This window comes from Lotus japonicus, chromosome 2 (genome assembly GCF_012489685.1).
Source record: "Lotus japonicus ecotype B-129 chromosome 2, LjGifu_v1.2".
Lineage (NCBI taxonomy): Eukaryota > Viridiplantae > Streptophyta > Magnoliopsida > Fabales > Fabaceae > Lotus > Lotus japonicus.
The window spans coordinates 71823893-71850823 of record NC_080042.1 but is presented as its reverse complement, the minus strand read 5'-3'; the positions used below and the strand labels follow the sequence as shown (position 1 = coordinate 71850823).

Below are 26931 nucleotides of genomic sequence, written 5' to 3'. Positions count from 1 at the left end.
TGCAAAGGCCTCAATGAATGCACTACCCTTTTGAGTTGTCAATGTGTCCAAGTTAATGGGAAGAATGAACTTGAAGTGGGTAGCTGTAAGAACACAGATAGATGGATGCATGCTGGAGATGGGGCTCAAATTCTTGACTGGCACAAAAAAGTGCTTAACAGCTAATGGTGAAGGACTTCAGCCAAGGTTTCTGATGACTGCCAAAACAAGAAGAGTTCTTGGAAATCTGTATCAATTTCCAAGTTCCATTTGGCTACTACCCCTGTTGTGCTTCATATAGGATGATTTAATATGTTTAAGTGATCCCCAATTCCAGTGGTTCCAACTAGTTCCCACCAATGTGTATAGCAAAGGTTGATATGTGCTTAGGAAATGTGGATAAACTAAAACCACACAACCTTTTTGTGGTTCTTTCAATGGTAGTGCAATTTAGGTAAAACTTGTGTGATTCCAGGATTTGAATCTTGATATAGCTAGACTAGAGTTATTGTTTTGTCAATCTTTTAGTAGAACCTAATTAATTCAATGCTCTCTCACTCTCTATATTGGCTTAAATGGAATTCTTCATATTCCAAAAATACTAAAACACTTAGGTATGTGATAATTCCATAGACAGCAAAAAGAAATCAGTATTAATTCTTCCATACTTCACTTTTTCTTCTATCTCATTTCCACTCTTTTCTTTTTCTTTCTCATTTTTCTGTTCCTATTACATTTTCTATCATATCTATTTCTCTCTTTTTTCTTATTTATCTCACTAGATGTAAGTGTGTTTAGAGTGTCAACCAAACATTATTTAATAATGTTTGGTTGACACTCTAAACACACTTACACACTCTTTCATTTTCCATTCTTTTCTTTTTCTTTCTCATTTTTCTGTTCCTATTACATTTTCTATCATATCTATTTTTCTCTTTTTTCTTATTTATCTCACTAGATGTAAGTGTGTTTAGAGTGTCAACCAAACATTATTTAAATACTACTTAAGCATAATGAAAGAAATAGAAATATAAAATTTATTTTGCAAATAAATATTCATAGAAGAAACATAATAATTTTTTGTCTTCCTATTGTACTATAGTTTTATAAAACATTACAACTCGATGGGTGTTGGTCGCTATTGTATTTAAGCTCTTAGATTAAAAATTCAACCACAAACACTTTTTGGGAAAATCTTTGATCTTCATAAATCACAACATCTAGATCGAAATTTTGAATACAACTTAATTAAAAAATACTATAATTTCATTAAAAATATCAAAGATTATCCAATACGATTACTTTTTTATTCAAATGAGTGGCTAAGCCCCAACCAGACAATAAATCTACAAGTAGATACATACTCAAGACTCCTGTTGTAATAGTTCACAACAATCCTCCGAGAATATCTCATTACATGTGTTCCTAAATGAAATCTTTGAGCCAATTTAGCCATGTGAGATATGATTGAGTGTTTGTAAAAAATATTTACACTATATTAATTAAATTCTATTGGTCCCAATAATTGAACCACTGGGATTGAAAATTCAATTTTCAAGAGATTAAACCTAGAGGTGGCATGTGAATTTAAATGCAATGTCTTGTTTTTAACCAATTAAGCAATGTCACTGGACAAAATTTATTATACTCTCTATTCCTATATATCTGTCAATTTTGAGAATTTTTTTTATATATTTGTTTATTTATAATTGCAAGAAAACATTGAATAATTTTTTCCCAATATTATCCTCATGTTAATGTTAGTATTATCAATTGCACTAAATTAAATTCTGATATTTTCACTATCTATGGTTTGTTCCCATAAAATTAAAAGCAAAATCCTAAATGGTTAAAGCGAGAAAGACATGTAACTCTTCTTATACAGTTATACTAGTACTTTTAGTGGGAAGCTCAAATTGTGCTACGACATAAAACACAAATCAAAGTAATTAAAAAAATTGCTTTGATGATTAAGATTTTTGAATTTAAATGATTTCTCCTACTCTTTTCAGATATGGGAAGAGTCAAACATTTATTCTGCTCTTTTATTAAACTAGAGAAGAGAATTTCAAAAAAAAAAAACTAGAGAAGAGAATATTGTAAAAGAATAAATGATGAGAGATAATGAATAAAGTTTAAAGAGTAAAATAAAAAAACAAGTCACATTTTCTGAAAATCAATCAAATTAACTAGTCAGGTTGAAGATCTATCATCTATGTGTTTTGAATAACATATTAAAATTTCAGCCCGATTCAATAGTTAACCAGTTCATACAAGTCATTTTATTGAAAAACGCATAATTTGATGGAGATCTGGCGCAGACGCGTCAGGAAGTCAGGAAGCTATTTTGCCATTTTGCTATTTTTGACGTATCTTTTGCATTCAGAAGCTGTTTGAAAACCATTTTCCCTGGAGATCAAAGGAGACCAAGTGGAGCATTCCTAGGGCTTGCTTTGGAGATTTTGGAAACAATTATTTGATGTTTAATTTGTAATCATGTTAGCCATGTTTGTCTAGTCTCCTTACGGTATTTGGGGTTGCCGAATTTAGTTCTTTAGATTCTCTTTTGTTTAATTTAATCTATGGATTTCTTCTCCATTTTAATTAACACTTAAGTGCACGCAAGTATTTCATTATTTCTCTCGCAATTAACAATTGGTTAGGAATAAAGTTATGGGGAAGAGATTGGTTAGGTTTTTGCACCTCATACATAAGGGTAAATCTTGACTTTGTTGGCTTGAATAAAGATGAACTTCATCTTTGAGGTACTAAGACATTTTCTATCACTAGTATCTGCTTGCTAAATGTTTCTGATTCGTCCATAGAGTTGCATCACAGAGTTGTTACGGCATTAATTATCTTCACTAGACAATAGACACTAGTTGGTTTAAAGCCAATTTTGATGTTGTTTTCACAAAGGATAATAAGGCTGATATGAGCATGATGGTTAGAGATTCGCCAAGACTTTTAATGTTTTCTACTTGTCTCATCCATGGTATCACTCCTAACCCTAGTTGTGGTATAAGCTTTATGTTCCATATAGGTTTTGGTGTTCACAGTTGGGTTTCCACAAAATGATATTTGAAACTAACTGCTCGCCATTATAAGACACATAAACTTCAAGTTTGCCTCATGAATCGTACCTTCGTATGATTATTGATGATTGTAAAACTTTTTATATTTTCTTTGAGATTAGCCGTTTGAATCATGTTAAGCGTAGTAGTGATATAACTGCAGATTTTTTGTTCAAATTAGTCCTTAGTAACCTAGATAGTGTTTGGTTAGAGGAGTGCCCAATGGAAGTTTTTTTTTTTTTTAAATGTCCCTATGGGAGTTAGATGTGTTTTTTTTGTCATATCAAACGATTTGTGCCCACTGCCCACTTTACTTGCAATATTCTTGTGTTTTGCATATGGTGGTGATAAAACAATATGGAATCCAAAAGAGAAAACTACGGAGAGTAGTGGATTTGAAAATCACGGCCTCAAACATAGAATAAAAGTAAATTTCAAAAGGATATGAAGAGAGAAACAAATACTAACAAAACCACAAAACGCAAAACACAAGTTAAAAGCGTAAATCCAAAACAAAAAATAGAAAAGTAAAAGAAACCACGAGCTTGGCAGATTTGGTGGTAGCACTATTATCATGTGGCTAATAATACTTTTGAATGTATTTAAAAAAAAAATAATAATAATACTTTTGAATGTTTCATGGTTTTTTCACATGAATTTAATATTTGATATTTTAACTGTTATGACAAATTCTAACACCAAAATTTCGAAAATAGCTAAAAATTCATTTTCTGAATCTTTTACCAATTGATTCTTTTTTGGTATATTTTTATTAACTAACGCAATTTTTTTTGAAGCATATTAACTAACTCAATTGACTCTTTGAAAAATTTCATTTAAAATTTAGCAATAAAAATTTTAAATTTTATCCAAAACAAAAATCTCTTCAAATCCAAATTTCATTCACTCCCTCAAAAAAAAAAAAAAACTCATTCACATTAGGATAAATAATACTAATGATTTAAAAGATCGATATCCTAGCAGAATGAATGTGCACGCCTTTTTTTTTTTTTGAATAGATGCACGCCTTATTTATTCTCTCTTCATTTATGTTTTTTTAATGTTGACAAATTTAATTGGTTGATCGTTATTTCAAAAATATTATTACTAGCTGTCATGCTAGTTGCTCTTTAAATTAAGACAAACTGATGTATTTGACCTAATTACTCATAGTCAAAACAATGAGTAATTTACTAATTTTAATCCTTAAATAATTTTTTAACATATTTACTCCTTCAACCTGTTAATTGTCACAAATCATTATTATTTTGAGAATTGATATTTACAACGACATTGTAACACACGACTTTGACGACTCAATTGCATTTGAAATCAGCTATATTTTCACTTAATTATTTTTAAATAAAAAAGATTCGATTAGGCTTTTCATATAACGGTCGTGCTTAGTAATGCCACATATGGTCGTGTTATTTAGCACTGTTGTATTATTTTACTTAAAACTTTCAAATAATCATTTTTTCAAACAAAAGTTTTTACATATTGAATCAATTTAATTTTTGTAAATGTTATTCTCATCAAATTCCACTAATAAAAATATTAAATTTCCATTAAAAACTAAAAATTCACAGTTTCTATTTTTTTAAACCCTAATCTCATACCCTTCAAAATTTTAAAAAACATATCACAAATATCAAATTCATCATAAATCATAAAACATTCGAAAAAAAGATATAGATATTTAATGATCTCATGCATACAAAATTAAGAAAAGATCAAAACTCAATCACTTAATAATTTTAAAAGTAGAGTGACTGAAATCACATCACACTTAATCTAAAGTAATGGATATTTTAATCTAAACTAACTAAAAATTAAGATACTTTATGGATAATGATCCAAAACTATAACAAACTAGTGGTAATTAGAGGATAAAAAAATCCAATTAAAAATAGGAAGTATGGATCTTCATTCATGTGTGTGTGTTTGATCTAAAACCCGACCCATTCCAACCCAACCCAACCCAACCCAACCCAACCCACAACATGAAAGAAACAAGACCAGAATAACAAACACATTACATTACATTACATGTAACTCGAAGTAACCCTCTCATCTAACACAAGACATAAGTTAACCAATTTTCATCTTTCATTCATTCTTCGATTCTTCACATAAATAACCTTCTCTTCATTCTCACTCCAAATTTTGAGTTTCGACACTTCACGTACCATCACCACCACCACCACCACCACCACCACCGCTTCTCTTCTCTGTTCAAATCTCGCTTTCCACCACCACCACCACCACCACTGCTTCTAACGTAAGAGAGAGAAACAACCAACCTTACTTGTTCTTCTTCTTCTTCTCTTCCGATCAAACCCTTCACTTTTTTTCTTCTTTCAATTTGTTGTTCTTGTTGTTGTTCCTCGAAGATCTACACCCCTTGTTTTCAACCAAATTGTCAAAATCTGGAGAACCGGTAAAGTACCATTCCCTTTTCACTTTCTCGGTCTTCTTCTTCGCATGCTTCAATTCGACGTTTTCTCTCTTCTCATCTTGCTTCATGTTGTTGTTGCTTTTGTTTTTGTGATCATTGATGCTGCTATTGTATCTAATTGAATGGATTGGTTGGTTTTGGTTTTGATTTTGATTTTGCAGGGATGAAGAGGGCAAGGGATGATATCTACTCTGCCTCTGCTTCTCAATTCAAACGCCCTTTCGCTTCCTCGCGCGGTGATTCGTATGTTTCTAATTATATATTTCAATTTTTGTTTCTGCCCTATTTGTTATTCATTTGCCAATTTTGTGTTTCTCTCACTCTGGATTTTTTGCTTCTGTGCCCTATTTTTTGTACTGTGAATGGAGTTATGTCTCGTTGCCTTTTGATTCCCAAAATCGACAAATTAAATCAAGTTTTTCTTTTATGTGTGTGTGTGTTTCACTCGTGGTGTTAAATTTTCCCTAGGGTTGTTGTTAATTTAGCTTAAACTGACTGTGGAATGTGTTCCCTGGTGGGATCATTGGTTAAAATGAATGGATGTGTTTGGATATGGGGAAAATGTGTTGATTTGCTTGAGTAGTATGTATGGATCTTACCGGGCGAGTGAATATGTATGATGTTGTAAATTATCCTATTGAACGAGTTGAACATTGTATATATTGTAGATATTAGCATGATATAAGTGTTACATATTATGGAGATTTGAAATGATGGTTATGTTATGCTTGTGAAGCTATGGCCAATCCCAAGTCCCTGGAGGAGGAGGAGGAGGAGGAGGAGCTGGAGGTGGCAGTGGAGGTGGAGGTGGCGGGGAAGCAACTACTTCCCAGAAGCTGACTACCAATGATGCGTTATCCTATTTGAAGCAAGTGAAAGACATGTTTCAGGATCAAAGGGAAAAATATGACTTGTTCCTTGAGGTCATGAAAGATTTCAAGGCCCAAAGGTAGACTTTTAACCCCCTCTACACAATATTTGTTGATTTTGACAAGTGGAATGTTGTGCCTAAATAGTCATTGGATGTCAATATATTTTTTGGAGCTCTCCAGGACTGACACTGCTGGTGTCATAGCAAGGGTGAAGGAGCTATTCAAAGGGCACAACCATTTGATTTTTGGGTTTAACACTTTCCTGCCAAAGGGATATGAGATAACACTTGATGAGGATGAGGCTCCTGCGAAGAAAACTGTTGAATTTGAAGAAGCTATTAGTTTTGTCAACAAGATAAAGGTGAATGTGCATTTCAGTCAGCGTGTTACTTTACTGATATTATTGATTCCTAGCTGTAATTTGTACGTTTTTCCTCCACAGAAACGATTCCAAAGTGATGAACATGTCTACAAATCATTCTTGGACATTTTGAATATGTACCGCAAAGAGCACAAGGATATTGGTGAGGTTTACAGTGAGGTATGGCACTCCCTGTTAACTATTTGTTGTCTTCTAAAAAAGCAAAAATTTTTATTTGAAATTATCACTTTTTCTTTCTAAATAATTATTCTCTAGGTTGCTAAAAATCTAACTTCCTCTCTAAATACATATTCTCTAGGTTGCTACCCTTTTTAAGGACCATCGAGATTTGCTTGAGGAGTTCACTAGATTCTTACCAGATACTTCTGCAGCGCCTTCTACACAGCATGCTCCATTTGGTAGAAATTCATTGCAGCGCTTCAATGAGAGGAATTCTATGACACCCATGATGCGGCAAATGCAAGTAGACAAGGCAATAAAGTGTTCCTCTCCCCCTTTACATGAATTTTGTAAACTATTTCTTAATGATTGGCTTACAAACTTAATTTTTACAGCAACGTTACCGACGAGACAGACTTCCTTCTCATGATCGTGACCGTGATCTTAGTGTTGAACACCCTGAAATGGATGATGACAAAACAATGATAAACTTGCACAAGGAGCAAAGGAAACGTGATAGAAGAATTCGTGATCAGGATGAGAGAGATCCCGATCTTGATAACAGCAGGGATTTGACCTCGCAACGGTTTCTTGACAAAAAGAAAACTGTCAAGAAGGCTGAAGGTTATGGGTTGGCCACTGACTTTACCTCATATGATGACAAAGATTCCTTAAGGGGTAAGCCATCGTGCTCTACTTTTTATATACACATTGCTTGAATATAATTCATGTTTGTTGTGTTTCAGATTCATAGTTCTTTCAGTTCACCAGTAGGCTATCATTCAATATGCGCTTTATTGCCTGCATATTTTTATCTGTTTCTATGTTGTAGATTAGTGTAATAATTGGGAATTTAGCACTGATGAAGCAAACCACCTCCTAAGAAAATTAAGAGAAAAGGAAACTACTAGTGCTTCATTTGTCTCAAACACTCAAACTTGTAGATAGAGTAAAACACTGCAGTTGTTGAAATTGGTTTAACAGGAGTAATATGTGGGAGAACAAGAGTTTGTACATAAATCTGTTGTTACAGAACTATAAAATGTGGCTTGTGATATGTCTAACTTTCACCTTTTTGCCCTTTTATTTTTAAGCTTTGAGAAATATGTATATCTTTTTTATTTTTGACACTGAGATATGTAGATCTTACTTCCAGAACCAATGTATTGAATTCTGTAATGAGTTAAAAAATGTGTATGATTATATGCAATCATTTCCAGTTGTTTTGGGTTCTTAGTCTTACAGCTCCTTTATGGGCATTTCTTTGTCCTGTTAGTATCTTTCTTGATCATTTGTTTTTCTGCTTTCTATTTGAAATTTTGAATAAATAATGGGAAGGAATAGGACGGGAGGATCATTTGACCTTTAGGTTTTATACTGATTTTTTACTTGCTTTGTATTCATGCCAGGCATGTACGGTGAAGCATTCAGTTTCTGCGAGAAAGTCAAGGAGAAGTTGAGCAGTTCCGATGACTACCAAACATTCTTGAAGTGCCTTAATATTTTCAACAACGGAATAATAAAAAAGAATGATTTGCAAAATTTGGTATGTTCTTGCTTCTATGAGTCACATACCTGTAGTCTGTCTGTCCTATACTTCATTTATGGATATTCTTGCTGACATTGAATCAATTCAGTAATGTTGATCCCTTTAGTTCTTTTGGAATTGTATTATTGTATTAAGTTTCATCAATTGTATGTAAAGCAGTTGATTAGGTTCATCAATCAATTCAGCTCAAGGTCTTTTTAGCAATTCATCAAAATAAGTGATTTGATTGAGCTCAAGCTCAATTTGATTAGGTTCCACCTTCTTGGGAAGTATTAACTAGTGAGTCTCTGTTGCCACTAGCTTAATTTATATCTTTTCAATATTTACATTTCAGGTAACTGATTTACTTGGAAAGCACTCTGATCTTATGGATGAGTTTAAAGATTTCTTAGAGCGCTGTGAAAATATCGGTAATTGTTTCAGTGACTTGTTAATATCTCTATTTTGTTGTTGTTGATGTTGTTCCTCATGCATTGAGGTTTTTTCTTGCATATTTGTTTTTGCAGAAGGCTTCCTTGCTGGTGTCATGAGTAAAAGTATGTTAACATAAGACCTATCGATCGACCTTCTTATGCTTATGATTTTCTTTTCTTTTCTTTTCCTATTTTGGGGTGGAGGGCGGTCAGATATGTGGAATGCATTGCAGTCTACTCTTAGATTATGCTTATGCTTATTTAGATTAATGATGGCATCTTTTTGCAAACATCTTGATTTTAGAGTCACTGTCCACTGATGCTCATTTATCAAGATCATCAAAGTTGGAGGACAAAGACAAAGATCAGAAGCGAGAGATGGATGGAGCTAAAGAGAAGGATAGATACAAGGAGAAATACATGGGAAAATCCATCCAAGAACTTGACCTTAGTGACTGTAAACGGTGTACTCCCAGCTACCGGCTTCTCCCTTCAGATGTACATAACTCCTATTTGTTTTCTGTTCTTGTTGGTATTGTCAAAATATGTTGTTCTTGTGGAACTCCTAGGTGCTTTATTCATTCATTTATTTATTTATTTATTGCAGTATCCAATTCCTACGGCTAGTCAGCGATCTGAGCTTGGTGCTCAAGTATTGAATGATCACTGGGTGTCTGTGACTTCAGGAAGTGAAGATTACTCTTTCAAACATATGCGCAAGAATCAATATGAAGAAAGCCTGTTTAGATGTGAAGATGACAGGTAAAACTTGAGCTGTTTTATTTTCCTTCCCTTTTGTTTTGGTTACTTCATTATTTGGTTTTCATGTTTTGTTACCCTTCTTTTCTGGGATCATACAGTTTTTCTTTGGTTCCATTGTCTGTCCTGCCTCCTGGACACAATGTTCATTTTGGAGTCATAATTTTGTCAAAGATAAAATGTTTAATATGTATCAAGAAGTGATGATATTGTTATCTTTTGATGTAGATTTGAGCTGGACTTGTTATTGGAGTCTGTAAGTTCAGCTTCTAAACGTGCCGAGGAATTGTATAACAACATTAATGAAAATAAAATCAGTGTGGAGGCTCTGAGCCGTATTGAAGATCATTTCACTGGTATGTTTTAAAAAATATCGATCTAAAATGTTAATCTCTGTACTATTGTTTCCATTGTGAATTGATTCATCTCTGGCTACATGCTGCAGTTTTGAACTTAAGGTGCATTGAGCGTCTATATGGTGACCATGGTCTTGACGTTATAGACATACTGCGTAAAAACCCAACTCATGCTCTGCCTGTAATATTGACTCGATTGAAGCAGAAACAGGAGGAGTGGAATAGGTGTCGTTCCGATTTTAATAAAGTTTGGGCTGAAATTTATGCTAAAAATCACTACAAATCACTTGATCACCGTAGCTTCTATTTCAAGCAACAAGACTCAAAGAACTTGAGCACAAAATGTAAGTTGAGCTTAAATAATTATGATTGGGTTGTAAGTTTATTAGCTATTATTCATATTCATACTTCATGTAGATTTGATTGCTTGGACTTGCCATGAACTCCATATACATGCATCAATAAGGCACGGTAGAACTCATGAAGTATCACACTGAAAGTTACAGGCTCAATAGGACACATTTTCCATTATAGTTGCCAAAAAGCATTGAAGCTATATAACTGATTGCTTCTATTTCTACAATGGCCAATATTGTCATAATGAATATAAATAGATAGTTTGGAGCTAGGTATGGTATAAGCATGACAGAAGTGTTCATAATTCCCAATTCCCAATTACCTTCATTTTATGTATATTTCTTGCGGATTTGAGTGCTTTGACTTGTTCATGAAGGGCTTATTTTATAAGAGATAAGTTATCATTCCTGAAGCATTGAAGCTGCTATCTTCGATGAATGCTTCAATTGATACAATAGACAATATTGTGATGATGGATGCTGGGTTTAATTAATAAATATTTTGAAACTAGTCATGTCGTGAGCATGACAAGGTGCTTATGTACAAAGTGATAAATTCATGTTAGTGAGGTTCTCAAACAGGATCCCCTCTGGTTTTTTCTTTGTTACATCATCCCTAACATATCGTAATTATTAGGATGAACATGCAGTAAGTATCACATTAACCAATAATGTGCATCTATTCTTCGACTCCTCATTTCTCATTAACTAAGTGTTCGTCAGAAAGTTGGAGATTGCAATCTTAGTGACAATCACCTTCTACTAAAATTTATTAGTGACAATCTTATAAAAGCTTAAGATTGTGTTGTCAGTATTGTACTTTGTTACAGATTTCAGTTGTATCATTCTTTACATTTGTTCTAATATTCCATGTTTGATAACATACAGCTTTAGTGGCTGAGATTAAAGAAATCAAAGAGAAGCTGCAGAAAGAGGATCACATTATTCAGTCTATTGCTGCTGAAAATAGACAGCCTCTAATTCCACATCTGGAATTTGAATATTCGGATGGTGGGATTCATGAAGACCTGTATAAACTTGTTCAGTATTCATGTGAGGAGGTATTCTCAAGCAAAGAATTATTAAATAAGATTATGAGGCTTTGGAGTACCTTCTTGGAGCCGATGCTTGGTGTTACTTCCCAATCTCATGGGACAGAAAGGGTTGAGGACAGGAAAGCAGGGCATAGTAGTCGCAACTTTGCTGCATCAAATGTAGGAGGTGATGGAAGCCCACACAGAGACTCTATTTCAACAAATTCAAGGTTACCAAAATCTGACAAGAATGAAGTTGATGGTAGAGTCACTGAAGTGAAGAATATTCACCGGACTAGTGTAGCCGCCAATGATAAAGAAAATGGGTCTGTTGGTGGTGAACTTGTTTGTAGAGATGATCAATTAATGGATAAAGGGCTGAAAAAAGTAGAATGCAGTGATAAAGCCGGGTTTAGTAAACAATTTGCCTCTGATGAGCAAGGAGTTAAAAACAATCCATCTATTGCAATTCGAGGAGAAAACAGCTTGAACAGAACCAACTTAGATGTGTCTCCAGGTCTGTAGACAACATAGCTGCGGAATTGTTCTCTCTGATTTTGGTTTTATCTGTCTATGTTATTACTCAATTCAATTCTTTTTTGCTTCATTTTGAATTAATTGTACACTCTGTCAGAATACTAAGTTTTGATTCTATTTCAAGGCTGTGTATCTGCTCCATCTCGACCTACGGATGCTGATGACTCTGTAGCCAAGTCTCAGACTGTTAATTTACCATTGGTGGAGGTATGAGTTTTTTATTGTGGCAAATTTGAACATTCACCTATTTTATTGTAGTAAAAGTACTTTATCAGTTTAGACATACTTTCTTTTCTCATTTTTTCTTTCTTTTAGCAGTTCTGAAATCATGGTATTTTATTTTTCGACTTTGTTTCCAACTGATATCAGTTTGTGTCTCTGCTAATCTGTGTTTCAGGGAGGTGACATTGCAGCTCCAGTACCAGTGGCCAATGGGGTATTAGTTGAGAACAGTAAAGTCAAAAGCCATGAAGAATCTTCTGGGCCTTGCAAAGTCGAAAAAGAAGAGGGTGAATTATCACCAAATGGTGACTCCGAGGAAGATTTTGTTGCCTATAGAGATTCGAATGCACAGTCAATGGCTAAGTCAAAGCACAATATTGAAAGAAGGAAATATGAGTCCAGAGATAGAGAGGAAGAATGTGGTCCAGAGACTGGAGGTGATAATGATGCAGATGCTGATGATGAGGACAGTGAAAATGTTTCTGAAGCTGGGGAAGATGTCTCAGGCAGTGAGTCCGCTGGCGATGAATGCTTCCAGGAAGACCATGAGGAGGATGATATAGAACATGATGATGTTGATGGTAAGGCTGAGAGTGAAGGTGAAGCTGAGGGGATGTGTGATGCCCAAGGTGGAGGGGATAGCTCATCTTTGCCTTTGTCAGAGAGGTTCCTTTCGTCTGTGAAGCCTCTCACAAAGCATGTATCGGCAGTTTCATTTGCTGAAGAAATGAAGGATTCAAGGGTGTTTTATGGGAATGACGATTTCTATGCGCTTTTTAGGCTTCATCAAGTAAGGATAGTGTTGTTACTTCTTGTTTATATTAAGATTTCTTCCTTGGCGTGGTTGTCAGTCACTTTTTTGTACTTTGCCAGATTCTTTACGAGAGGATCTTATCAGCGAAAATAAATTCAATGAGTGCTGAAATGAAATGGAAGGCAAAAGATGCTAGTTCCCCTGATCCTTACTCAAGGTACATTTGTAGTTTTTCGCAACTTGTACCAATTCTTCTTGAGTGCTTATTGAATGTTAGGTACCAGAAAATAACACTGAACTGAGAATGCAAATGTATTAGATAGCACTGAATCCTCTGGAGAAATTCCAGAAGCAGTGTTTAGGGAATTTGCAAATAACAGAGGAAATGAAAAGACAAAGATGAGCAAATTCGAGAGTGCTCCTTCTCTCCTAGTCCTAGCCAATTCCAGCCTAAAACAATACTCTCTCCATAACTAACTTATATTCTCTCAGCTGGTACAATGGTCCCCCCCTTCCCCTCTTGATTGCTGCCACCTCACCAGGAGGTTATTTAGGAATACTACATTCTAGAAGAGTGATCATTAGGTGATTCTGCTGGCATCATCTTGGGCCTCCTATTGTAGACGTTGCCAAACCTGGGCCTGGTTCTTGGGTTTGCAACATCTCTCCCTCCTTGAAGAATCAGCTTGTCCTCAAGCTGATGATCTGGGAATTGTTCCAGTAGTTTGTTGAAATCTTCCCAGGAATCCTCAAATTCTGGCAAGTCCTTCCACCTCACTAATACCTCTAGGTCTCCATCAGTTTTTGCTCTAGAGTCTTGAATTGATTCTGGTTCAACCTTGAGCTCCCAGTCTTCAGTGAGAGAGACAGGTAGTGGTTGGCTGGTGGCTCCTGCATTCAAAGCCTTCTTGAGCAGGGAAATGTGGAAAACTGGATGCGCTTGACTGTCCTCTGGTAGCTTCAACTTGTAAGCTGCAGGATTAATTTTTTCTATGATTGGAAAGGGTCCATAATATCTAGGGCTCAGTTTCTGGTTCTTCCTCCTGGCTAAACTCTTGAGTTTGTAAGGTTGTATTTTAAGATACACCAAATCCCCAACCTCATACTGCACATCCCTCCTATGTTTGTTGGCCTGCTGTTTCATCCTATTCTGTGCCTTCTGTAAGTTTTCCTTCAATTCATCAATTATCAAATTCCTTTCAGCAGTCATTTTCTCTACTTCATCCACTGAAGTCAAGGAATCATTTCCCCTGATGATTACAGGAGGCTCCCTCCCATATAAAGCCTTGAAAGGAGTGGTTTTGATTGCTGAATGATAGTTTGTATTATACCAGAATTCTGCCCAGCATAACCACTTGGGCCACTGCTTGGGTTTTAGCCCTGTCACACATCTCAGATAGGTCTCCACACAACGATTGACCACTTCAGTTTGCCCATCTGTTTGGGGATGGTAAGCTGAGCTAAATTTCAGCTTTGTTCCTGCTAGTTTGAACATTTCTGACCAGAAGGTGCTAAGGAAAACTCTGTCTCTATCAGAGACAATAGAAGTGGGGAATCCATGTAATTTCACCACTTCTCTTACAAATAACTCAGCTACTTCCTTTGCATTGTAAGGGTGAGCAAGTGCAAAGAAGTGTGCATATTTTGTGAATCTGTCTACCACAACTAAGATAGTATCCTTTCCCATAGCCTTAGGTAACCCTCCAATAAAGTCCATAGAGATATCTGACCACCCTTGAGAAGGAATAGGTAATGGCTGAAGGTAACCAGCTGGTTTTAGAGCCTCATATTTGTTCCTCTGGCACACTTCACACTTTTGGACATAGTTTTGAATATCCAACTTCATTCCTTCCCAGAAGAAAAGGGCTGAAATCCTCTTGTATGTTCTGAATATACCTGCATGGCCTCCAATAGCAGAATCATGAAATTCCTGGAGAATTGTGAGAATTTTCCCAGATCCTTTAGGGATGACTATTCTGTCTTTGTATAACAGCCTTCCTCTGTGCAATTTATAACCAGCTGTAGTGTGACCTTGGGTGGCCAACTCTTGCATGATCATTCTGTACTTGTCATCTCCTAAGATTTCAGCTTCCAAATCTTCCCATTCTGCACACTGTACTGATGAAATTGCTGAGAATTGCATCTTTCTTGATAAAGCATCAGCTGCCTTATTTTCAATTCCTGGTTTGTATTTTATCTCAAAATCAAACCCCATCAATTTGGATACCCATTTCTGTTGTTCCTCCCCCATTAGCCTTTGCTCTGCTAAAAACCTCAGGCTCTTTTGGTCAGTGTGTATGATGAACTTGCTGCCCAGCAGATAGTGCCTCCATTTTTGAACAGCAAATACTACAGCCATCAGCTCTCTCTCATAGACTGATTTGGCTTGGGCTGTCTGATAAGGTTTTGCTCATGTAGGCTACAGGCTTTCCCTCTTGCATGAGGACAGCTCCTAATCCTTTCCCAGAGGCATCAGTTTCCAAGATGAATGTTTTATCAAAATTGGGAACAGCAAGCACTGGTACTGTTGTCATGACCTCCTTAAGCTTCTCAAAAGCTTTGGTTGCTTCCATACTCCAGCTGAAACTATTTTTCTTTAGTAACTGGTTTAGGGGATGAGCCAATTTACTATAGTTCTTCACAAACTTCCTATAGTATCCAGTCAATCCCAGAAATCCCCTCAACCCTTTTACCTCTTTAGGGATTGGCCAATTTAGCATATCTTTGATCTTACTTGGATCAGCTGCAACTCCTTCTTTAGAGATAATATGTCCCAAGTAAGCAATCTCACACTGCCCAAAAGAACACTTCTTCCTGTTTGCCACTAGGTGATTGTCTTTCAGTACTTGCAATACTACCCTCAGATGTTCTGTATGCAACTCTTCAGTCTTGCTATAGATTAATATGTCATCGAAGAATACCAGAACAAATTTCCTCAAATAAGGTTTCAAAACTTGATTCATGAGGGCTTGGAAAGTAGATGGTGCATTAGACAGCCCAAATGGAAGAACCAAATACTCATAATGCCCTTCATGGGTTCTAAAAGCTGTTTTTGGTATGTCTTCTTCCCTCATCCTTATTTGATGATACCCTGATTTTAAATCTAATTTAGAAAAGACCATGGCTGACCCTATCTCATCTAACAATTCATCAATAATAGGTATTGGGAATTTATCAGGAATTGTTAACTTGTTTAGGGCTCTATAGTCTACACAGAATCGCCATCCACCATCCTTTTTCTTTACTAAAATTGCAGGACTGCTAAAAGGGCTAGTGCTAGGTCTAATAATCCCTGATTTCAGCATGTCTTTAACTAACTTCTCAATTTCATTCTTTTGGTAGAAAGGATACCTGTAAGGTCTGCTGTTTGGAATAGTGGCTCCTTCTTGTAGTAAAATGGCATGGTCAGTGTCTCTCTTTGGGGGCAATCCTTGTGGTTCTTGGAACACAACAGGGAACTCAGCTAACACTCTCTTTAACGCACCTGATGTCTCAACTTCTGCTCTTGGTTCTTCACTCAAACAGCCATAAGAGTAAAAATACCCCTCAGCCTCTCTCTGTTCTGTCATTTTAATTGATTTCCAGTCAGCTGCAACCCCACACCAGGATGGTTCTCCTTGTAGTGCCAACTTCTGTCCATTTGACTCCCACTGAATTATGAGTTCCTGGAAGTTTGCCCTGATGTTCCCCAAGCTTGCTAGCCAGTCCATTCCCAAAACTAACTCAGTTCCCCCCAATCCGAGAATGAAGAAATGTTGGGTGATTTGTATGCCCTGAACTTCCAGTTTCAAGTTCTTGCACACCCCAGAGTTTCTCTCCTTGGCACCATTTCCCACTTCCACCACATACTCAGAAGTTGCTATGACTGGAATTTCTAGCTCTGCTACTAGTTCCTGGGAAATAAAATTACTTGTGGCTCCACAGTCAATAAGGATCAGAATTTCCCTGTCTTTAATCCTTCCTTTCACCTTGAAGGATCTGTTTGAAGTCAGTCCTTCCTTACTGTTCAGTGACAGCTGTAGGACCTTGCCTTCCAGCACAAATTCTCCATCTTCAGCTTCCTCAAACACCTCTTCTTCTTCTTCTTCATCTTCTACTTCCACCAAAATCAACTGGTAATTTTTCTTTGCACAGATGTGCTCTTTTCCCCATTTTTCCCCACATTTAAAGCACAACCCCCTCCTGCTTCTCTCCTGCAACTCAGATTGGGAAAGTCTCTGCCCCCCATTCCATCTTCTCTCTGGTGGTTTTCCCTCCTGCACCTGATTCCCAGTATTCCCCTTGTTCATAGGATTTTTCCCTTCATTATCCTGATTTCCAGCTCCTTCTTTACCCTGGTAGCCCACTGCAGTACTAGGAAATCTTCCCCTGTTTTCCCCATAACTAGAGAGATTTCTCCCTCCCCCACCCCCTTTTTCCTTCCATCCCCTTTTGTCATCCTCTCTACTTTTACCCCCTTTTACTGCCAGATTTTTCTCTTCCAACAGAAGAGCTCTGTCCATTAGCTCTGCCAAATCCTCTGCAGGATACAACTTCATCTCTGCCTTAATCTCTTCTTGCAACCCGTTCAGGAAAACGCCTTTCAACACCTCTCTATCAGCATTCCTCATCGGTGCTGCCAATAGCTCAAAGCTCTCCCTGTATTCCATCACGCTTTCCTTCTGTTTTACACTAAGCAAAGGTCCAAAGGGATTTTGAACCAAAGCAGGTTGGAAACGACGAATCAGAGCTTCCTTGAAGGGTTCCCAAGCGCGCACAGGAGCTTGTTCCTCCCACCATTGGAACCAACTCAGAGCTCGCTCCTCCATAGCAATCATCACGAGTTCGATTTTTTCTCCCTCCTCGATTCTGCTGAGGCGGAAAAATCTCTCAACCTTGGTGAGCCACCCGTAAGCGTCTTCACCATTGAACATCGGAATGTCTACCCTCCTTCCAGTCACCGCTCTCAAATGACTACGATGATGGTGGGGTTCGAAACGCTCGCGACTCCGTGTTGTAGAACGCGACCCGGTTCGCGACCCGGTTCGTGACCCACCGTGTGTTCTTACGGCAGAAACGGAACCCATATCTCGCGAAGTCCTCCTATGACGAGGGGTGTTGGAGCGTCCTCTGGTTCTCCTCTGGTCGCGGCTCATGAAGAGTCGCCGGAGTTCCTCAAACTGCTCGTGAGCCACCTCCTTCATCTCAGTGATGGTGCGTTCAAGACTGTCAACTCGAGATTCCATGGCGCTGCGGGTAAGCACCATACAAAGCTCCCTCTGGATCGGGAGCTCTGATACCAATGTTAGGTACCAGAAAATAACACTGAACTGAGAATGCAAATGTATTAGATAGCACTGAATCCTCTGGAGAAATTCCAGAAGCAGTGTTTAGGGAATTTGCAAATAACAGAGGAAATGAAAAGACAAAGATGAGCAAATTCGAGAGTGCTCCTTCTCTCCTAGTCCTAGCCAATTCCAGCCTAAAACAATACTCTCTCCATAACTAACTTATATTCTCTCAGCTGGTACAATGGTCCCCCCCTTCCCCTCTTGATTGCTGCCACCTCACCAGGAGGTTATTTAGGAATACTACATTCTAGAAGAGTGATCATTAGGTGATTCTGCTGGCATCATCTTGGGCCTCCTATTGTAGACGTTGCCAAACCTGGGCCTGGTTCTTGGGTTTGCAACATTGAACTTCTGGATTGATGATCAATGTTCTTTTTTTAGATTTATGAATGCATTGTACAACTTGCTTGATGGATCTGTTGAGAATTCAAAGTTTGAAGATGAGTGCCGAGCAATTACTGGAAACCAGTCTTATGTCTTATTCACATTGGATAAATTGATATATAAATTAATCAGACAGGTATGTTCATTTGTTTAGCTGACTAATGTTCTACTTGCTCATGATACATTTTCCTATAATGGTTCTAATTGTTTACCTCCTCTGCAGCTTCAAACTGTTGCAACCGATGACGAAGACAGTAAGCTTCTCCAATTATATGAGTATGAAAAGTCTCGGAAACCTGGGAAATTAAATGATTCAGTATACCATGCAAATGCGCATGTCATCCTTCATGAGGAGAATATATATCGTTTTCAATGTGTAGGTCCTTCGTGATTCTCCCACCAAGTCTTGAAAAAATCAGATGTGCAAACAGGAGCATGTGTTCTTGATTTCCAAATTGTTATTGTTATCTGTGGTTAATGTTGTTTTCCATTGTCATCTTATTGCAGTCATCTACCCCCCCACGACTATCCATCCAGCTCATGGACTATATGAATGAAAAGCCTGAGTTGTCTGCCGTTTCTATTGATCCGAATTTTTCATTTTATCTGCACAATGATTTTCTGTCTGTCCTTCCTGGCAAAAAGGAACCCCACGGCATTTTACTGCAAAGGTACACACACATGCTGCAAGATTTATCGTTTCAGTTTGGTACTTTTCTCTTTCTGTTGATGACAATGGGGATGGCAGTTACCAATTGATGAAAGCATGTTAGGTTCAAATATCACTATAGTGTTCTTTGAAAGAAAAAAATATCTTTTACCACAATTGAATATTATTTTTTTGCTAATTGAGCCTGACATTTTGGTTGTGGATTTTAATGCATACTTTTAGCTACTTGACTAGATTACCAATCATTTTCAAATTTCATTAGATAAAACATAAGTTTCTGGTTTTTATTGGATTTACTCAGAAACAAGGGCAAATATGGAAAATTAGATGATCTTTCTGCGATATGCGCTGCCATGGAAGGTGTTAAAGTAATTAATGGATTGGAATGTAAAATTGCTTGCAACTCATCCAAGGTATAGTCTGCTGTTTCATGCTCGTAGGTTTTCCATATTTGCAGTTTACTGCTTTATTTATTAGACGTATGTAGAATCTTTCCTTCGTTATGTTCATCTTTCTCTAGTGATATAGATATTACAGTGGGGTGGCAGTTGCAGTCTTGTTGCTATTAATATAAATTGCAAAGAATTTCAGGTTAAATGGCCACAATTGCAGCTGCATTGCAGTTGTGGAAACCTATGAAACCCTTTACCCCCCACATTGAAAAATTATCTCTGATAGAAATGCTTTAACAAAACATGGAGAAGGGGAAGCATTACTTACACGATACAGAAACAGTGTGATTCATATTGCCGACTTCTCTTATAATAGTATCCCTCAACTTTTGATTTTTGATCGAGATCAATGGTGTAGTGTGATACTAATTTAGAGTGGTACTAATTTAAACTTAACTAATACTAATTTAACCTTGATATCAATGGGGAGAGATCAATAGTATCGTGTAGGAGAGAAGGGAAACACTCTGTTTCAAGCACTTCCCTTATCAATAGTATTAGTATCCCTCAACTTTTTGATTTTTGATTGAGATCAACAGTGTAGTGTGATTTATACAGCCGACTTCACTTAGTGGGATAAGACTTGTATGATATTCTTATTAATCCTAAGCTTTTGTATATTCAGAAGTAATAATGAGGAGTAGGTGAATATAACGTTTGCCATCGCCTAAGATTCTTGCACTGGCACTTTAAAGAAATCGTCATCTTCATCTATTTAGGGGAGTAATTTGTTATCTGTCCTGGGTTGTAAGAAATGGGTGTTTTGTCTAATGTACTTAATATAAGTATTTGATAGTTTTCTTATTCAATGACATTAATTCTTTGTAAATTATGAAAATTTAGTTTAATTTTTCTAACTTCTCTCCCCTTGCAGAGCAAGCTATTTATATTGTTCTAGTTTCTTTGCCGTGTGTTTTAAGTCCATACTGGTATACGAGCTTTTATAGTTATAACCGGTTTCATATTGCAGATTTCTTATGTTCTTGACACACAAGATTTTTTCTTCCGTCCGAGGACGAAAAGACGAACTCCATCAGCAACCACAACTTCCCGGTCTCGCAAGGACAGAGAAGAAAGATACCGCAGATTGTTGGTTTCCTCATCATAAAACTGTACCTTCATGAACAACAATTTTCTGACATCCATTGAAACAGGTGAAGACTCACAATACATATACTCATATGTTTATAAAGAGTCTTGATGTAGCAACTTAGGAACCCTTTGGTTCACAATTTTATTTTTTGTTTTTTGTTTTCATAATGTACTCGAATTTTTCACATCAAAGTGGAGGAGGAAAGTGTAGATGGGAGTCTGTAATATGTTTATGATCTCACATGTGTTGGTGCCTCTCCTTTGTAAATATTTTGTTTCACTACATATATTTGTAGAATGTTGTTTACCTGATTAATTGATCTTGTTTTTCATGAGTTGCTTTCGCTTCCTAGTTCCTACCTTCCAAGCATGCATACTACTTTACCCAGAAATATTAGAAGTTGAAGAAAGTTCATAGACACCAAAATGCAGAACAAAAGGTTCAAGACTTTTATTAATACGTATAAGTTGCTCGATGATGTTTGCAAAACTGACACATATCACAGAGAAATGACTCAACAGATACTTTTATAAACAAATGAGGAAATAAAGACTTAAAAAGATTAAAAGGAAGATGCACAAGACGCTTGTGTTGAAGTCATACCTGAGATGTTTCCCAATAACTTGAACTAGGTTGACAACTGAAAGTAAACAACTTCTTCTTGGTAATACCCTTATTATCTTCATGTTGCCGGTAATATAGCTCTCCTTGTTCCTAAACAACTCCAATCGTCTTCTCCGTGGTACGGTCCTGGAATACGCAATCAGTATGAAAAAATGTTACAACAAAGTTTAAATATTTGTTAAGTTTGTGGGTAGGCGAAGAATTATTTGAGAGGTTGGGTACATGAAGTACATTATTTAAGGGAAGTGAATGTCTCAAATATGAATCTAATTGAACTTGTTCTCTTAATACAAACCTTAACCAACTCGTTCTTCTCCTTTGCCAAGTACTCAAATTTTGTTCATCTTCTTCATCTTGGTCAGAAGACTCTGCATAAGGAACTATTGTCTTCATCGCATTGTGAATCACAATACAGGGTGCACGAAGCTGCAACCTGTAATCATGCAGGTAGAGTACATTGCTATATTGGAGCAGCCTGATCAATTGCTCATGTTGATTCACATTGAATAATTGAACATTTATAAAAGCATTTCAACAGCATTAAAATATAAAACCAACCTCAATAAATAGATTTGTAGAACGAATTACGAAATTAGTGAAGACAAATCAGTAGTGCCTACATATCCATCACACTAAAGTCATAACTATAGTGGACCAAGTGATTTACAGTGCATGTGAAACAAATAAATTTCTCATAAACATCGGCTAATTATGAACCTTAATGAAAATCACTACAAATAATTAAACATTTATAAAAGCATTTCAACAGCCTTAAAAAATAAAACCAAGTTCAATAAATAAATAGATTTGTAGAACGAATTAGTGAAGACAAATGAATAGCGCCTACATATCCATTACGCTAAAGTCATAGATATAAGTGGACCAAGTGATTTACGGTGCATGTGAAACAACAATATAGCCCACAAAAGAGAATATTTTCCTATTTTGCAAAATGAAATACACAAATCAAAATATAAGATCTAAAAATTAAACAAATCAAACCTGCAAATATGGATCAACATGAGAAACTGATCAAGATGATCCAACAGAAAAATGTACTACACCTGCATGAACACAAAAGTAAGGGTTACAAGTCACATCGTTGCGCACTCAGAATCGCGATTCAAAATGTTATGAAGACAACGTTTTCTTACACATAATCTTTTAATCAAAATGAAGACAGTAATTGGCAAAGGACATGAACAAGTCTCGTTAAAGTTCAAATTTGAGAGATCGAGTCTCAAAGGTTCAAATTTGAGATTAAAGGAGATGAGATCCGCGATCGAGACTATGACTATTGGATGCTTTTTGAAGTTTCATGATTTGGGGATTAGGGTTTTGATTCTCATGGAAAGGGAGTGAGGTCAATCTGTCAAAGAGAGGGCAAACGTGATTGGGCGAGATTATGAGAGACATGCGTAGTGGACGCAGCTTGTGAGTAGGTCAATTTAGGAAGACTTTTGGTACCACTATGTGAACTCGAGTACACAAATAAATACAAACAATCTTTCTAATGGACCGGTTTGAAACTTCAAATGAATTGGGCTTTTCGAATAGTGGTTTAGTCCAGTTTTAAGTTTGGCCCAATGAACTGGTTTTTTTGCACAAGATTATCCTATGGTATATCATGTTAACAGTGGTAAATATTCATCTTTTTACCAAGAATACAACCTTTACGATTCAAACTCTTAATGTAGGGGTTTAAATAGTGACTTTTTACCACTGCGACCGATACCCGTTGGATAAGTAATTAAATTATTATTATTATTGGATAAGTCCAGGATATCCACCGCCGCCAACAATGACCAATCCACTCGCTCTAAATTATGATTATCTTTTTCTAAAAAAAAGTCCATCATATCATATGTATCTTACAAAATTAAAATGAATGATCAAATGAAATAAAGATATAGATAGCCTTTGATATTTTTCCTTACTTCATCTCACCATTAATTAAATAAAAAAATGGACATCATATATCGATTATGGAATGAGTACAACATTATGGTAACAACAGAGCCACGTAGGGTGGGTGAGGAGGGTGTGTTTTGATGAAAACAGAGACAATAGAATAGCAAGAGAAATCAAACCAAACCTGCATTTTGTAACATCCACTCCCTCCCTATCCTCTCTCTGTTTCCTCTTTCACATTCATTCTCAATCGTTTCAATGGCTTCTGGTTTCATCTCTGATCCTCCACTCTCCAAGAAGAAGAGGGTAACCATCTATCTCTCTATTCTCTTTTGCTTCTTCAATCATGTTTTCGTTTTTCTTTTCAAACCATTTTGTTTTCTGATACCCATTGAGCTAAAGATGCGATCTTTATTCAATCCATATGCAATTGCATTGCATTTTCATTTGTTGGGTATCAAAGGGTACCAGTTTCCTTCTTTGGATTTTTCTTTTTCTCTAGTTTTAGGAATTTTCATTTTTTTTTTCATGGTTTTGTGATTTTCATTTTCCAATTTTGTTGAATTATGGTGCCATGCATATTCAGATAAATTGTATCAAAGGGTAGCAAATTTTCCTTCAATTTTTACTGTTTTGAAATTTTCATTTTTTGTTATGGTTATGTGATTTTTTTCGTTTTTATTTGATTATGGCTGATGGCATTGTGAATGTTTCAGACAAATGGCTCGGCGAAACTGAAGCAAATCAAGCTTGATGTTAGGCGTGAACAATGGCTCTCTCGAGGTAGTTTTATAATCTTCATCTTCACCTGGAATTATCTCACACATTGATGGAGTTTTTCTGTTCTTTGTTTAATAATCAATGATAAAGTTTTTCTTTTCTTTTTTTTTGACCAAATCATTAATGTTGAGTGTCTTAATACCATTTAAGTATTTAATTTGGAGTTTCCTTTTATTTGTTAATTCTCTAATGGTCATCCATTGTTCCTTTGGTGTGATTGCTGTCATTATTTTTTGGACTATTACTTGATTTGATTCCTTGCACTGTCCACCTGCAAAATTATGATGCCTTAAATAGAAATCAATACACATTACATCTTCCCTTTGTGAACTTACAAATTGTAATGATGCAACCTTCAACCAAGTGCATATTTGGATATACAGTGGAAAACCACATTAAGCCAAAATCGCGGTGGAAAGAAGCAACTTCCCTTAGCTTTTGGGACTGTCCACTGTAATTTTGGCTTCACCATGATTGTCAACCGTGTATCCAAATATGCACTAAGATGATCTTCAATGATGGGCATAATTAGTGTTGGTAGGGAAGGGCTTCTCATCTTATCATGTTTTGAAGCATCATTTGATCATTGTGTTATCACTGATTCCAATTTTGTGTGTTTCACTATAGATAAATACTAAATAACATTCAAAGTGAAGTAAAGCTATATTTCGTTTTAAATGGTAAGATAAGGCCAGTTACCTTTTATCATGGGAATGTGATAAATATTCATCTTTTCTTCTTTTTTTAACTCGAGCATATTATGGACATTATTTTGAATTTTTCCAAAATCCTTTTAAAGTTGGTTAATATTATTTTTTTACTTATTTGTTCATGGTTGATTCCACTTGTGTTTCAGTCAAAAAAGGATGCAATGTTGACTCAAATGGAAGGATGGATAATTGTCCATCATCTAAGCACACTGCCAGTGAGGAGAATCGATCATCGTGCAAGGAAATGACGAGGAAAGGAGAGGATATTGAAGGTACTTGCATCCAGGACAGCGATTCGAGATCCACGATAAACAGCCCTGATCGAAGTACTTACAGTCATGATGAGTCGTCAGGGAAGGATTTCTCTGGGAGCAGCAGCAACAGCATTAGTACTTCTTGCTCTGGGAATGACAGTGAGGAGGAAGATGATGATGGATGCCTTGATGACTGGGAGGCGGTCGCTGATGCTTTATACGCAAATGATAAGTCGCATTCTGTGGTTTCAGAGTCTCCTGCAGAACACGAGGCGGAGTGCCGCTATACTGTTCTGGAGGATGATAAGAATCCTAGAGTGGATTTCTCAAAAGCAGATTTCAAGTCAGAAGTTCCTGAGTCAAAACCGAATCGTCGAGCATGGAAGCCTGATGATACTCTTCGTCCTAGGTGTTTGCCCAACCTCTCAAAGCAACGTAATTCTCCATTAAACTCAAACTGGCGCGGTAGCCGCAAAACTGTACCTTGGGCATGGCAAACAATCATATCCCAACCTTCTCAATGTCCTATCTGTTATGAGGATTTAGACGTGACGGACTCCAGCTTTCTTCCTTGCTCATGTGGATTTCATTTGTGCCTTTTTTGTCACAAAAAGATCCTCGAGGCAGATGCGCGATGTCCGAGCTGCAGAAAACTATATGATCATGTAGATGGGAACGTTGGACTCAATATAGGAGCCAAAGCTTTCCGTATCACGCAATCATGCCGAACGGGTACGGGGTGGTAGCTCCTAGACGGCTGAATGTGTTTTGGGAAACATCATGTAAATGTTTTCTCTTTCTCTCATCACTTAATCTATAGTCCCCTTCCATTTTCCTCTTTTTAAATTCAAAAACAATCTTTGATAAGTTTGATTTGCATTACCATGCTTTTTGTCAAATGTTAATGCAGGAAACTGAACAATGTTTTTGTGAGGAGTACATCAAATAATTTGAAGATTGAAATTTGAAAATAAAATATCTTATTTAGTTGTAGAGGATGCTCTACTCCCTTAAGCTATATGATCTTTGACTCATGAAATATCGTATGCTTTCTAGACCTTATTCCTTGATTTAATAATGAGATTTCTGAGTATGTATTGGGTAAGATGGAGCCCAACTGCATTTATTGATATGTTGATTTTGAATGTACTAGTGCGTGTTTAGAAAATCTTCTACAATTGATTCTAAAGCTATAATCAATTTTGGGGAGAAGCTTCAATGAGTAACTTCTGGGTTTCAGAATTGATATTGAGGAAAGAGAAGCCGATCCAAACATGCTATTGGTTATTTGTGGCTGATTTTGAACCTCCAATCATGGAAGCTAGCACACTTTACATTAGCTGTTGTACCAGCTGTCCAGCTTGTATCCATGACTGATACTCATTATGATTAGTCCAGTGTGTATCTTACATTTTTGTAATTGAGTTTTTGTGCCAATGCAGGTTGAATATCATGTGACTTGGATAAATGATATACTCTTTTATTATTTCTGCAATAACTTGTGCTGAGTTTTGAAACATAGATTTCTTTATTTTTATTTTTACTCTTGCATTTAAATAAAGTTTCTCATGCTAATATTTGTATTCTATTCTATGTGTGTTTATATAAAATATCAAGATGGTTTGTACATAGTTGACTGTAATACACTAACTTGAGACGCTTTTTTGTGCCAAAGAATACAAGTATGCTTGGGTAAGGGTTCTAGATTTTTCTCATAGAATAAATGTTTCACTGTAATGAAAAAGACGCGGAGAAAGAGAGAGAGACAAGGGAGGATATAGAAATATAGAATAGAATATTACATTTATGCATCAAACAA

At 36.4% G+C, this 26931-nt stretch overlaps 2 protein-coding genes across 7 annotated transcripts; both read left to right on the top strand.

Annotated features, from left to right (window-relative positions):
* The first annotated feature begins 5130 nt into the window (after nucleotides 1-5130).
* Nucleotides 5131-21167, top strand: LOC130739299 (paired amphipathic helix protein Sin3-like 2). 2 transcript variants are annotated; one of them, XM_057591556.1, is made up of 23 exons: nucleotides 5136-5493; nucleotides 5673-5754; nucleotides 6248-6460; nucleotides 6564-6744; nucleotides 6826-6924; nucleotides 7064-7237; nucleotides 7320-7602; nucleotides 8334-8470; nucleotides 8808-8883; nucleotides 8980-9009; nucleotides 9191-9384; nucleotides 9494-9648; nucleotides 9874-10001; nucleotides 10091-10345; nucleotides 11246-11908; nucleotides 12053-12135; nucleotides 12326-12940; nucleotides 13024-13121; nucleotides 18616-18754; nucleotides 18842-18994; nucleotides 19126-19289; nucleotides 19590-19701; nucleotides 20711-21167. In XM_057591556.1, exons 2-23 carry the CDS (start codon nucleotides 5675-5677, stop codon nucleotides 20846-20848), a joined length of 4170 nt encoding a protein of 1389 aa, XP_057447539.1. In that variant the 5' UTR covers nucleotides 5136-5493; nucleotides 5673-5674; the 3' UTR covers nucleotides 20849-21167. The 2 variants fall into 2 exon arrangements, 1 of the variants encoding a protein (XP_057447539.1); XR_009019827.1 differs by lacking the exons at nucleotides 18616-18754; nucleotides 19590-19701; nucleotides 20711-21167 and having other exon boundaries at nucleotides 5131-5493.
* Nucleotides 21168-23475: 2308 nt separating this feature from the next.
* LOC130739297 (uncharacterized) lies at nucleotides 23476-26607 on the top strand. Of its 5 annotated transcripts, none has more exons than XM_057591554.1 (4): nucleotides 23476-23674; nucleotides 24085-24151; nucleotides 25005-25894; nucleotides 26555-26607. In XM_057591554.1, the coding sequence occupies exons 1-3, from the start codon at nucleotides 23627-23629 to the stop codon at nucleotides 25856-25858; spliced, it is 969 nt and encodes a 322-aa protein (XP_057447537.1). In that variant the 5' UTR covers nucleotides 23476-23626; the 3' UTR covers nucleotides 25859-25894; nucleotides 26555-26607. The 5 variants fall into 5 exon arrangements, with proteins under 5 accessions (XP_057447537.1, XP_057447536.1, XP_057447534.1 ...); XM_057591553.1 differs by having other exon boundaries at nucleotides 26353-26607; XM_057591551.1 differs by having other exon boundaries at nucleotides 26266-26607.
* The last annotated feature ends 324 nt before the right edge of the window (nucleotides 26608-26931 follow it).

What these genes read in the sequence shown, in the direction of transcription:
- LOC130739299 (XM_057591556.1), top strand. Translation starts at nt 5,675, where the DNA reads ATGAAGAGGGCAAGGGATGATATCTACTCTGCCTCTGCTTCTCAATTC. An exon ending in TTAATTTACCATTGGTGGAG is followed by an intron (nt 12,136 to 12,325) that starts GTATGAGTTTTT and finishes TCTGTGTTTCAG; the next exon opens with GGAGGTGACATTGCAGCTCC. An exon ending in CGCTTTTTAGGCTTCATCAA is followed by an intron (nt 12,941 to 13,023) that starts GTAAGGATAGTG and finishes GTACTTTGCCAG; the next exon opens with ATTCTTTACGAGAGGATCTT.
- LOC130739297 (XM_057591554.1), top strand. Translation starts at nt 23,627, where the DNA reads ATGGCTTCTGGTTTCATCTCTGATCCTCCACTCTCCAAGAAGAAGAGG. An exon ending in CACTCTCCAAGAAGAAGAGG is followed by an intron (nt 23,675 to 24,084) that starts GTAACCATCTAT and finishes TGAATGTTTCAG; the next exon opens with ACAAATGGCTCGGCGAAACT. An exon ending in TGAACAATGGCTCTCTCGAG is followed by an intron (nt 24,152 to 25,004) that starts GTAGTTTTATAA and finishes CTTGTGTTTCAG; the next exon opens with TCAAAAAAGGATGCAATGTT.